This window comes from Lipophrys pholis (assembly GCF_963383615.2).
Source record: "Lipophrys pholis genome assembly, contig: SCAFFOLD_329, whole genome shotgun sequence".
Classification (NCBI taxonomy): domain Eukaryota; kingdom Metazoa; phylum Chordata; class Actinopteri; order Blenniiformes; family Blenniidae; genus Lipophrys; species Lipophrys pholis.
In genome coordinates, this window is record NW_028292010.1 from 26,350 (window position 1) to 39,041 (window position 12,692).

Here is a 12,692-nt window from a genome sequence, read left to right on the forward strand (position 1 = left end):
TATAATGAAGAAACATACCATACATCACTTCATAAAAGAGAGCTAACTGTGCTAGAGGATTCAACAAATGAGTTAAGAGTTGAACAGCTATTATAAGGATAAAGTCACCCCTTAAAGTCCTTTGGTACTCATGGTAGTATTGGATGGAGCATCTGTCTTTTATTCCAGATTAGTACGCATGCTTTAGCTGCCCTTGATAGTCGAATTCATCAAGGTGAAATCATACTCGGGGACTATTTCTACCTAGAAAATTGATCTTCTTTTACCCTGGCAGCATTCAGTGGCTGCTAGGCATGTTTTAATTGTTGAAGATATTCTTGATACAGGAAGAACAGCTAAATGGCTGATTTAAACCTTATCTAAAGAGAAACCCAACTCAATTGAATTCTGCTTGATGCTGCATAAACCTGAAAAGGTTTTGTTCTAAATCCCTGTTAAATTTATAGGGTTTAAGATTGGTGGCTAATTTGTGATAGGAGAAGGATTGGACTGTGATGGATTCTTTAGAGGATATCGAGGCATATGGAAATTAATACCAGAAAAATGATAAGTATAAAGCTTTATAAACTCATCATATGGATTATGATAAGAGCAATTAACAATAATTTGGCTCCAATAAGGATACATCAATATTTAACATGGAAAAGAAGGTCATGACCACCTCAACTGGGCAGGCAGTTGATGACAATCAAAATTCAGTCACTGCTGGGGAGTATGGCCCTATCGCAATTTCAGATTTCCACCTCATTGACAAACTGGCCCATTTTGATCGGGAAAGAATTCCTGAACGAGTTGTCCATGCCAAAGGGTCAGGAGCCCATGGTTATTTCGTTGTGACCAATGACCTTACCAAATACACTAAGGCCAAAGTCTTTGAAAAGGTTGATGAAAAGACTCCTATTTTTGCCAGATTTTCAACAGTGGGAGGCTAGAAAGGTTCTGCTGACACACAGAGAGATCCTAGAGGCTTCGCTTTGAAGTTTTATACTGAGGATGGTAACTGGGATTTCGTGGGAAATAACACCCCTGTATTTTTTATTCGGGATCCTGTTAAATTCCCTGATTTTATCCACACCCAAAAAAGAAACCCTGAAACAAACTTACCTGATCCAAATATGGTATGGGATTTCTTATCCCTAGTTCCTGAAAGCACTCATCAAGTGACTATCCTTTACTCCGACAGAGGTACCCCTGATGGATATCGTCACATGAATGGTTATTCTTCTCATACCTTCAGATGGGTCAATAAGAAGGAATAAAGTTTCTGGGTAAAGTATCATTTTAAAACTGCATCAGGCATCCAAAACCTGCATGCGAAAAAGGCTCTCTAGCTGAAGGGTACTGATCCTGATTATGCACAAAGGGATCTGTTCTTCCATTTGAAAAGTAACAAAGTATCTGAATGGAACTTATCCGTGCAAATAATGCCTGAAGAATAAGGCTACAAGTACAAGTGGAATATTTTTGATGTTACAAAGGTGTGGCCTCATTCCGATTATCCTCTAATTTCTCTGGGAAAACTCGTTCTCAATAAGAATCCAGCCAATTATTACCAAGATGTTGAACAATCAGCTTTCTCTCCAGGACATTTGATTCCTGGAATTGAGCCATCGATGGACAAGATGTTGCAGGGTAGACTGTTTTCATACCCTGACACTCATCGGCACAGGCTAGGAGCTAACTACGATCAGATTCCGATCAACTGTCCATATCGTGCCAGAATCCACAATAACCAGAGGGATGGACCTGGATGTGTAAATGGAAATCAGGGCAGTAATCCCAACTACGAGCCTAACTCTTTTCAAAATTATTCGTTTAGGAGTGATGCTAGATATGCACCATACAGGGTGACGGGTGTGCTGGGTAGGTTCAAGCCTGCTCATCCTAATGATGATTTCGCTCAACCTGGCTCTCTGTATCGTAAAGTGATGTCTTAAAAGCAACGTGGCTGGCTTCTAGAGAATATCGGGGGGCATTTGAAAGAAGCCGCAAGGGACATCCAAGAGCGTTCAATCCGCAACTTTCTTAAATCCGATCCCTAGTACGGATAGAAGCTTGCAGATTCGCTTGGATTTCCTTCACTCAAAGCTCGGCTATGAATAACCAAAATGGGCAATTATTTATGTTAGATATTCTTTAAATTGTATAGCTCATGATGATTTTAGAATGTTAAAAGCCATTTATTGATTATAGCTATAGTCAAGATTGACAATAGAAGCGACTAAAAAAATCACAGTAAGTGAATCATTAACCTAATAAGGATATCGAATTAAAAAATATGGATAAGAGGAGAGATGTGATCTTTTAATTTGGCTAACGTCTGTTAATCCTATACGAATAGAGATGTAAAATTTCATGGAGTATATTCAGGAGCCCGCCAAAACACCCATTAAGAGCAAGAGGCTTGATGAGGTTCCTTAGCCTGGCGAAGGTGGAGAGAAGGGTCCAGGCTTCAAGGAGTCACCCATGCAGGTTAAAAGCTGGCCTTACAATCCTATGCTCTATACAAGTCCTATTCTTTTCGATACGCCTTGTGTGAACCGACAAGAAGCAATGTTTCCAATTGAGCCAGAAAAACTCTTCCCAGAAAAATAGAAAGAGTAGAACTTCGAATCGTGCTCAATGTATGAATCTTGCTCCTAAAACTCCAGGATCGATAAAACTGCTATCAAATCAATGGAGGTCTAGCCTTCAAGAGTTGCTACACAGACTGCGAAGCGACTTCCTGTCAGACAGAGAGTGCGCATCGCTTCCAGTAGAAGAGAGCAAAATCAACCAGTCACTTGCAATTGTAAAAAGAGTAGATGCCTTAAATTTTACTGTGATTGCTTTGCCAAAGGAGAAGTTTGTGGGCTAGGGTGCAATTGTCAGGACTGCCATAACAATGAAGATCACTCTGATGAAAGGATAAATACTATGAAGACCATGATGGAAAGAAATCCCCGTGCCTTTGATCCAAAGGTGCTCAAAAGCATCGAAGAGAAAAGGCATGCTAAGGGATGTAATTGCAAAAAATCTGGCTGTCAGAAGCGATACTGTGAGTGCTACCAGGCTGGAGTTGCTTGCACGAACTTGTGCAAATGTTAAGATTGCCAGAACAAGGAGGGAACTGTTCATCCCCCACGTCGGCGAAGACGTTGAATTAGAGTGTGGTGCACTAATATATCCTTATCAATATTTGATAGCAATAATAATGATCACTGATCATTGCAATTGTTAGACTATGAATTGACGGAAAAGGGATGAAATATCTTAAATGCCTTTGTAGCTGGGGAAATAGTTGAGGTCTACCATCCATAGACCACCTGTTCGATCCACCACCACATCTACTCCAAACAGGGACAAGCTAAATTCCTTCTCCAGTTTACCCATAGCCTAAAAAAGCTGTTTTTTATGCAGTTAGGTAAGTACATTATCAGGTCTGAACATGACTTTATCGCCCATAACATAGACCTTGATTAAAGGGAGATCATTCTCGATGTACTCTGAAATTATGTGTTTGTCGTCAAAAGGGCATTAATTAAATTGCCCTTGCTCATAAGTTTGTATCAAATGGCTGGAGGGATGTCCACATGCAATTTCAGCTTTTACAATCACCTTTTCTATGAACTTGAGCTAGGAATAATTAGTAATAGTGAGTGGTACTTTTAAATCTTAGTTTTAAAGAGTTTGTAGCATGCGTGTCATTTCTCTTCTACTTTTGAGTGCTCTGCAATTCTTCACATTGGCAATAATTTTGCTATCAAACTTTAGCATCTATTAAATGAAGCTATTTTAATTGTGCTACAGTCTTTTATGGATGAGAATATCGATGGGGAGATCACTTTTTCCATTCAGTAGCCCAATTGGTAAAAATTGAAATTTATCATCATCAAGCAATACTTAGTTTTTCAAAAAAACTTTTATCTTTTTAGTTGAGAATGTGTATCCCACTCGTATCCGATTTTACTGATGAATGTGCTTGAGGAGGGGTTAAATCTGCTCCTCTTAGGAGACAACTCCCTTCAGAAGCGAACTTTACCAGCCTTTTGCTATCTAAGTGCTGTAGTTATATTCTCTTCGTACCAATAGGACTTTGGTTGTGGTAGAAAGGTTAATCTCAGTAGCAGCTGTGGGGAATTCAATAGGTTTGAATGGAGCTGGGTCCATTTATGTTTGGATGTAATAATAGCAGAACCCTTCCTATAGTGATGATATGTAATACAGTCATGCTTGATTAATAATTGATTGATTATTATGATGTGCAATCAGAAGGATAACATTTTGACAGTGTTCAGCCCCTTATGTAGAATCCTCCTTCGATCCCACTGCTATACTATTACTTCTTACTGCTACTCATTACCTTATGGCATTTCTCGCAGAATGGGGGACTGTCTGATTTATAATTCATCTTTCAACTTTGACCTACCACTCAGATTCATGTCCTATAGCTTCTTATATTTCATGGGTTCTATTGTGGGCATACCCTCGTTCATAGTGACTCTACTTTTGTCAAGAAGCATGTTTTTAACGATGGTGGGATAGGGAATACCTTCAAGGTGTCCATATATCTTAGGGTCACCATTCCTAAGACTCAGCTGCCAGTAGTTGCTTAGATTATCATCTCTGAAAGATTCAAATTTCTTTACCGGGTTAAACCCTTCTGCCATATTGTCTCTGATCCGATCTGCACAAACCATCTTTATTCCACGTCTCTTCATCTTAATTTTGTAATCTTCCCAGTCAGATCTGTATTGGTCCATTCTCTCAAGAGCCCTTTGCTCTTTAGTTAGTTGATTCCGCTCATGTCGATTTACTTGGCTTAGAACTCGCTTTGTGTTTTCCAGCATGTGAGTATGATTCTGGCTCATCAGATCAAGAAGATCAATGCTGTTTTTTCGGGATTAGGGTTGAAAGATAGGAGTAACTGGTCTTTAGGTCTTTTATGAAGACGGGGCTAGACTTCTTATCTTTTATCTCATGGCTTTGGAGTTGCCTAGATAAGTGTAACTAATGGGTTAACTGTCCTTGAAGCGAATTCCGTGTCCTTAGATTGGAGAATAGTCGAACATGGAGTGCTTTTTGGGAAGACCTTCCTACTAAGGAGTGTACACACTCTATTTCTGTAGGCTCCCATGATCTCTCCTCCTTGCTAGTAGATAAATCTTTTTATTACCCATAAATAAAGCAACTACTCATACATATATAAAGTGGGAATCAATCCCTCATAAACCAGAGTAGGAAAATATACACATTGTAAAAGAATGTCCATATCTAGCGCATTGGCTGATACAGGAAGAGTGGAAGCAGCTATCCTCCCATGTGTCATATCCTGTTTTGATGGCTTGGAGTGAATACCATTAGTTACTTCTGTTTGTTTTTGACCTTTAGAGAGGGGCAACCACTTCCTCTTGAGGATTGACCTAGGGTGGCCAGATGGAATTTCCTACGAATTATGTATAAAATTGTTAGAATATAACTTATTATTTTTCTTGGCCCATTATGATTGACTGGTCTGCTTATATATCAACAGAAGCTAAGTTAATCTTTCACTATGTTAGTCTTACCTCAATGAATGGGATTTAATTAGCAATAATTAAAATAATGAATATTGATACTTTGTCAGCCTTCCTCTCATAGTTTTGAATATTGATAAATGCGCAGTTGATCGTCGTCCTTTTATTAATGGACTCTGAACTCTCCAAGATAAACCGCCTTTAGGCTTTTAGCTGCCCTTTTCGTGTCATCAGACATTCTCCATCTCCCTCAGAAAGTTTGCCCTGCTTCCACTAGCTCAAAAAGACTCTCCCTATATAGTCCCTCCAGATCCTGTGGGACAACCTTAACCTTCACTATTTCCCATCCAAGCAGGTTACTTTTGAGCTGATGGCACACTTGCGATCAGTTCTGCACTCCTCCTCTAAATAAAAGGGTGCAATTATGCCTCAAGACTACCTAAAGAATTGCAGAAATGTTTCTGTTAACAAAGTACTCCTAAAACCTTCTTCTTTTCCAAGCCTTTCAACTATGTAGTCGTTCTGCTAGCTGATTCGGCCAGAGTATGCTGCACAGATGGACTCTAAAGAGCTAGGCTGGTTGATGGCGCAGGTGAGCTATCTGAACTCAGTAGCGTGTGAAAATAAAAGTTGCCAAAGAAGTAGTGGCACAGAAAAGGAAGGGAAAAAGGCGGTGAAAGTGCTGATGGAGAGGATTAAGCCAATGATATAACACTCCAAAGAAGACAATGTATCCAATGAAATCAAAGCCATGTATTAAAAAGCATAAAGGATTTCCCTCAGAAATGATCGGGCATTGGCTAAGCTTGAGAAAAAAATCAGTAAAATGGACTTTCTCTCACCTCTACTCCTTAACAAGAACACGGTCCTCGGCTACTGTCACCTCCTTCTCAAGGATCTTGACGCTCGACAGGAGGCTGAGTCCATCGCCTTCACCTAAGGGCCTTATCGGATCGGAAGAGGGACTTTCTTCAATATCTTTTACTAACGGGCGTTAAGGAAACTGCCTAAAAGGATATCAGTGACTGAGCTGAGAGATTTGGACCGGTTGAGAGAATCATCCCTGCTCAAGTACTACAATTTGTCCTTCAAGTGCAGATATAGTATCTTCAGTTTCGCCAGGGAGGCTGTCTCTAATATCATGTAAAATCCTCATGATAAGGTCGACAGAAAGATCCCTCCTGGGTAGCAAAAGTCCGCTTAAGACCACATGGATGATCTATATACTTGCCATCAGTGCAAGTTCCTCATGCCTGCCTCTTAAGTCTTTCTCTGTGGGGATAGTGAGACGGTGCTTGATCGGGTAGCTAGAAGCCCGAAAAAAAGTTGTGGGAGGACCTTCTGCATTAATTGCATAAAGATCTATTACAAGACAATGGGGGTTAGCTGCCCTTACTGCCAGAAAATGTGCTATTGTAGTCGCTGCCAGCGGAAACAAATTATTTCAGAAGTAAAAGGACTGGTTTCATGTCTTCAGAAGTAAGAGGATTTGAGCCCCTCATAGACAGATTAACACGAGCATAAGCGAGGACGAAGGAAAGAGAAGGATAGAGATGAGCCAGCACTGCGCAAGAAGAGGAGGAAGGACTGAGTTATGACTGTGATATATACAGCCTTTTTTAAATGGAGGACAGCACTAGAGTTACTGGCCGTCAACAATTAATTCTGCTGCTCCTATGCTTCACTCTGCCAATTACTTACACCTACAACTATGATCTACTATAGGCTTTACAACAAGTCCTGGAAAAGCCTCCCTTCCACCTCTCCCTCCATTAATTCAATCTTGCATACGGGCTTACCAATGGTCCTGCTACCATTACCTGCATCTTAGGTGGAATAGTCATTGACCGCTGGGGAGTAGCAACCTGCACCTGGATCTTCCAGACTGGAATGTTGTTGGCAGTGGTGGGGTTTTATCTTTCGATTCTCCTGGCGTAGGCTGGAAATTCATACTGGTACTACCTGATGGTAGGTTCAAGACTACTGCTCGGTACTTTCGGAGAGAATGCTTTCGCTTTACAGGCAGTTATTCTGTCATGCCATGTGGACATTTTTCGTTTGACTTTATATATTGGATTGGGGATAAATGTTGCTTGGCTGTTCTAGGCCTTTAACAACATTCTCACCCCTTCACTTTACTAGCATATGGGCAAAGCCTCTTTTCCAGCACTCTTCGGGGTCATCATAGGATTCATCTGCTGGGGCTGTGGGTTTGTCTTAATTCGATATGAGCGATTGCTCACAGTTCAAAAGGAGCAGTTTATTGTGAACGAAGAAAGAGTGGCAGTATAAAAGTTTAGTTGCAGCAAGGTGTGGCAGCTGGGCAGAATCTATTATCTATTTTTGCTACTTTCCTTTTTGTTTGCTAGTAGCTACTCCCCTTTTATCGATAATGGTAACGATATGCTGGTACAAAGACAAGGATTTAGTTACAAAGAGGCAGGCTACCTGATGTTCGTTCCCATGACAGTCAGTTTCCTCTCAACACCCATTTGGGCGTGGATCGATCAAAAGTACCCTTACAAACGAAGAATCTATTTCATCATCAGCCTGATGATGGGACTGTCGTTTGCTCTCCAGCTTGACATACAGAAAGGAGGCGCTCTTAACTGGCCATTGTAGATACTGGCATTTATCATGCTTGGAATTGGAGTTTCCGGCAATTACACAATTTTAGGAGGAAGTGTCCCTCTCATGGTAGAGGAAAACAATCTAGGTACTGCTTTCGGACTGCTATCTAGTCTTGAGGCAATGGGGATGAGTCTTTCTCCTCTAGTGACTGCATGGGTGATTGGATAGGGAAAAGATCGGCCTTCTGGCTACACCCTATGCATTTTTATGTACCTGGGCATTATAGTGTGCACTCTGCTGCTAGAGACAGTGATTCAATGCAGTTCAGACAAGCAGGCAAGGCAGTTGGATGGGGAATCGGAGTAGTTTTAGGACTGGTAAGATTCCTAGATACCACTTGCTTCATCTAGAAATTGATTTATAAAGTTGATTAACAGGATAATGTGGACATTGTTGTACGTGATTGGAAATGCTTTCGCTGGTCGCCATCCAGAGGTATGGATCCAGGTCTCTGGCAGGCAGGAAAAAAAAAAAGAAATCACCATTCCTCGTGGCACGGTCTTGCCTTAGTCCCTTTAGCTCGATTAATTTCACAAGGTACTGTTGAAGGTCAGTATGCCCAAGTCAACCTAGATGCTGGCCTTTTTCCTCAGGAATGAGCAGGGCAAGGACGCTACATCTCCAGTGATTGCTAGGTACGAATCTGGATAGGATAAATTCATAGCGATGCTTGACATGGGGGACCCTCTGATGATCCAACCACTACCTGGAAAATACTCGCTGGATATGATAGTAGGGGATTCGAATGGCAACTAATCATACAGAGAAAGTATAAGTTCCTGCAAGATATCATTTTCAAGGCCATTAAAAAGCATATAGGATTAGTTCTCAATGACTATCCAGGACCAGATCTTGGTTCAGCCGGCTTCATAAAGACCACCTGCCTCTCTGACAGTCTTATCATCATCAGTTCATTGGCATCTATTCTGGACTCATATTTGCCATTGGGATCAGCTTCCTATATGGCATCATCAGCAAGCTCAAACTCAACATGAGTAAGTTCCCTACCAGCGGACTAGGGCTGTTACTGAACCTAGCTTTCTTAGGGTGCTTAGGAAAATTGACTCACAGCCTGGTGATGTTCTGGTTGTCCTGGACTCTACTGGAAACACTGCAGGATTTGGCGATATTAGCCATTCCTGTGCTGCTGATAGGGAACTTCGCAATGCTGTCTCGAAAATGAATCATTAAGATAATCAGATAGTCATTCAAAGTTCTCTCAGTCTGTTTTAAATTCGCTACAACTACTTCAGCACATCCTGCTCTTCGGCATATAGCTATTGCAGTAGGTCGTCATTTTCAGCATGGAAATGGAAGGGAGCCATTGAAGTAGCACTCATTGAATAGTCTAGGGACTAGCTTTTCAGGTCCATTTAAACTGATAGTTCAGTTGCTGGTGGTCGAGGAGGAGAGACAGTTAAATGCTTCTGCTCCTGCAGCCTTTTTATATTCTATTTAAATCTGCTCTTAGCCCCATCATGAGGAACAGGTGGCAAACCTTTTATCTCTGTTGGTGGTTTGTCTAATTACTTCATATTGTACGCATCTTAGATTATCTATCTCTGCACTGGATAATTTGGCCTTTTAGGTGCTGTTGTTGTTTTGGTTGGAGCTGCAGTCCTTGCTTTGATCATGAGCTGATCGATCCTTTTGAGGAGGGTCATTTCTAGATCCATGTCATTGGTCTGGAGAAGAGTGCCTTACTCTCTGGACACCTCAGGAATGACGCTCATGCCGGCAGCTGACTAAAGTAGCTCAGGGTGGTGGCTAGTGATGTTGGCAATAAGTTAATTCCTACGCCTTATGTCCTACTGTATTTTTTTAATGTCCATTTCAAATAAGAGCTAAGAGGAATAAGTGGCTGATTATGATGCCTTCTTTTAGTCAAGGGAGAAGGGGAAGAGGGATACTGCAGAATAGAAGGGGGAGGTTTCTGCAAGCAAGTATTTGGATAAAATCATACTCAGCAGATAAGCCAAGGCCAGAGAGAGGCTCATTGACAGGCAGGATCTCAATTAAAAACGAGCCAGGAGGGCAGGGTCTAATAAGCCGCTTATTTTTGTTAGTCAGTCTTACTAAAAGCAGCTTGAAGGTATGGGCTTACTTAAGCAATAACATGGGAGATAAAGAAGTAGAGAGAAGCATAAGCAAATGTAATGAATTATGCAATTTTGTGAATGTCTAAACCAAGGATTTAAATTCCGTGCTCATTCTTTATAATTTATATATGAGCATTTCAGAGGTTTAGGAGGAAGACAAGTTTAGAAGGTCTTTGGGATAATTTTGGGCCAGCAAAAGCATCACCCAGATGAAGATCCCACAAATTGGCCGACAGGAACTCGACCTCCACAAGCTCTATAAGGCTGTCTGTAGGAGGGGAGGTGGACAAGCAGTCTCCAACAACAAACTCTGGAAGTAGATAGTCGATGAGTTTGGACTCCCTGCTACCTGTACCTCTGCATCCTTCACTCTGAAGAATCACTATCAAAAGTATCTGCTCGCTTATGAGCAAAAGCACTTCTTTGGCAAAGATGATGATTCGTAGCTTCCTGAGTTGGTGGCAGGCCGAGTGCGTCGCAACAACAGGATTGATGACCGCAGATAGTCTGGGACTATCAACCGACCAATGTTTTTTCCCTCTAGGAGGGGGGCATGTCCTCTAGTGAGAGATGGAGAGGCTGAACAGAATAAGTTACAAAGTCTGACAGAGTAACTTGAAAAATGCTACTAGAAGTGTGACAAGTCGCAAAATATATTCTTTGCCAAGAGAAGCAAGATGTACCCCTCTCCCTCCTAGATCCGTAGAATCACTTTAGGATTGGAATCTTGCTTGAAGGATGAAATCATATACGCACTCAACATGCTTACTCTCTATAGTGTCAATACTCACACTCCTTTCACCTTCGAGCAGTACCCCTACTTTGTTGACCTGCTCTCCAACTTTATTGACACTCTGCTGCCAAGCGTGATGAATAGTTTGAGTCTATTGAAGCTAGAGCGTCTACGTTCATGTCTATTGGTGCTGCGCAATCTATCTCTCACTCCAGTCAACCAGCCTATCATTCTCAAATCAGCCTTGCTAAACCAAATCGTAAATATATATCTGAGCCATGTGGACAGAGAATGTAATCGTTTGACACTCGACTTGCTTGCCTCATTGGCTAAGATAGGATGGATTGCCAACCACGAATGCATGAGCCGTGTGCTAGGGCAACTCGACTCCCACTGCAAGTAGGAACTGCTCTCTTGTATTTAAATCATCCATGCTTCCATCTAAGAGAAGGAGGAGGGACTGCCTGAGATGATCGCTGCTCATCTGGATGATTTCACTTCTTTGCTGCTCTATAACTCCAGTGAAGTTCGGGAGGGAGTTCTTGAGATTTTGCACCAGCTTGTTGAATCCTATCCGGTTTGTCAAGAAGCCATTTTAGCAGAGGCAGGACTGCTTTCTAAGATTGTGGGGCTAATGAATTCCAAACACAATGAGAAGAAGAGTAGATTGGCAGCTGGCATTCTGCTGAGATTGGGCAAAAGCAAGTAGGGAAGGGAAAAATTGCAATATTTTGCTAGAGATATTCTTCTAATGGCTATGTCGGATTAGAACGTTGGCAAGATAGCTACTGAACTTATGATCCTTCTTGAGGGAGGGTGATAAACATATCCAACCATAATATCATGCTCACTTGTATCTCCAAACTTTTACCACATTCCTGCGCTTGTAATTGGCCCGACGTGAAGGACGGGTCTTGTTGTTGAGATGGCCCTTGATTCTAAGTCCTCTAGCTTTCTTCCCAGCAGAGGTTAATCCCCTCAATTCACGGTGCTTGTGTGTAGGGGTGCAAATCCAGTTTATTTTGCCATCATCCCTTATGATTTTCTTTGTCGGGTCCACCATAATTACTTCATAGTACTTGTAAGTACCATCTTGGGCAATCCAGTACGAGTTCAGTACTCTCAGTCCACCAATTTTGCGGCCGACTCTTTCTTCGGCCAGAGATCTTAGATTCCTGGTGAACTTGAGTTAATTAACACCGACACTGGCGGGCTTACCATTAACCCTACCTTTAGGAACAGGTCTCTTGCGTCCTCCTCTACGTACTCTAGTCCTGTAGATGACGTAGCCCTCCTTGGCCTTGAATCCAAGGCGACGTGCCTTATCAGGGCGGCTGGGATGAGTGGCCCTGTGAATGACAGGGAGTTGACGATATTCCCAAGTCCTGACTCTTTGTATGAATTTCATGACATCACTCTTCTTCTTCTTCCAAAGTTCCTCAAGATACTTGTAGGCTCCCATTTCAACAAATTATTTATTTCAGTGATGTTAAGCTTGACAGTCATCTATCAGCCAAACATGTCGTAAAGGTTATTTATTTATTAATGATGCTAGACTTGGTGCAGATGATCATGTTCGTATTGGTTGTCAGAGGAATAGCTCTTTATAACACTGTCGCTACTGGACGATACTCCCAACCCATCCTCAAAGAAGACACCTACGAACTGTTCTCTGGGTATTTATTCATCCACTCTCAGAACTCAACACTTATAGAAACACGAACTGCCTATTTT

The 12,692-nt window shown here is 41.7% G+C and overlaps 2 protein-coding genes across 2 annotated transcripts; one reads left to right on the forward strand and one right to left on the reverse strand.

Annotated features, from left to right (window-relative positions):
* Positions 1 to 638: 638 nt before the first annotated feature.
* On the forward strand, positions 639 to 2,112 carry LOC308128033 (peroxisomal catalase-like; the record flags this gene model as incomplete). Its single annotated transcript, XM_080493710.1, is given in 2 exon segments — positions 639 to 929; positions 933 to 2,112. Coding segments are annotated over 2 exon segments (618 nt in total). The 3' UTR covers positions 1,260 to 2,112.
* Positions 2,113 to 11,805: 9,693 nt separating this feature from the next.
* LOC308128034 (uncharacterized protein) lies at positions 11,806 to 12,420 on the reverse strand (the record flags this gene model as incomplete). The annotated part of the gene is given in 2 exon segments (XM_080493711.1): positions 11,806 to 12,147; positions 12,151 to 12,420. Coding segments are annotated over 2 exon segments (612 nt in total).
* Positions 12,421 to 12,692: the final 272 nt, after the last annotated feature.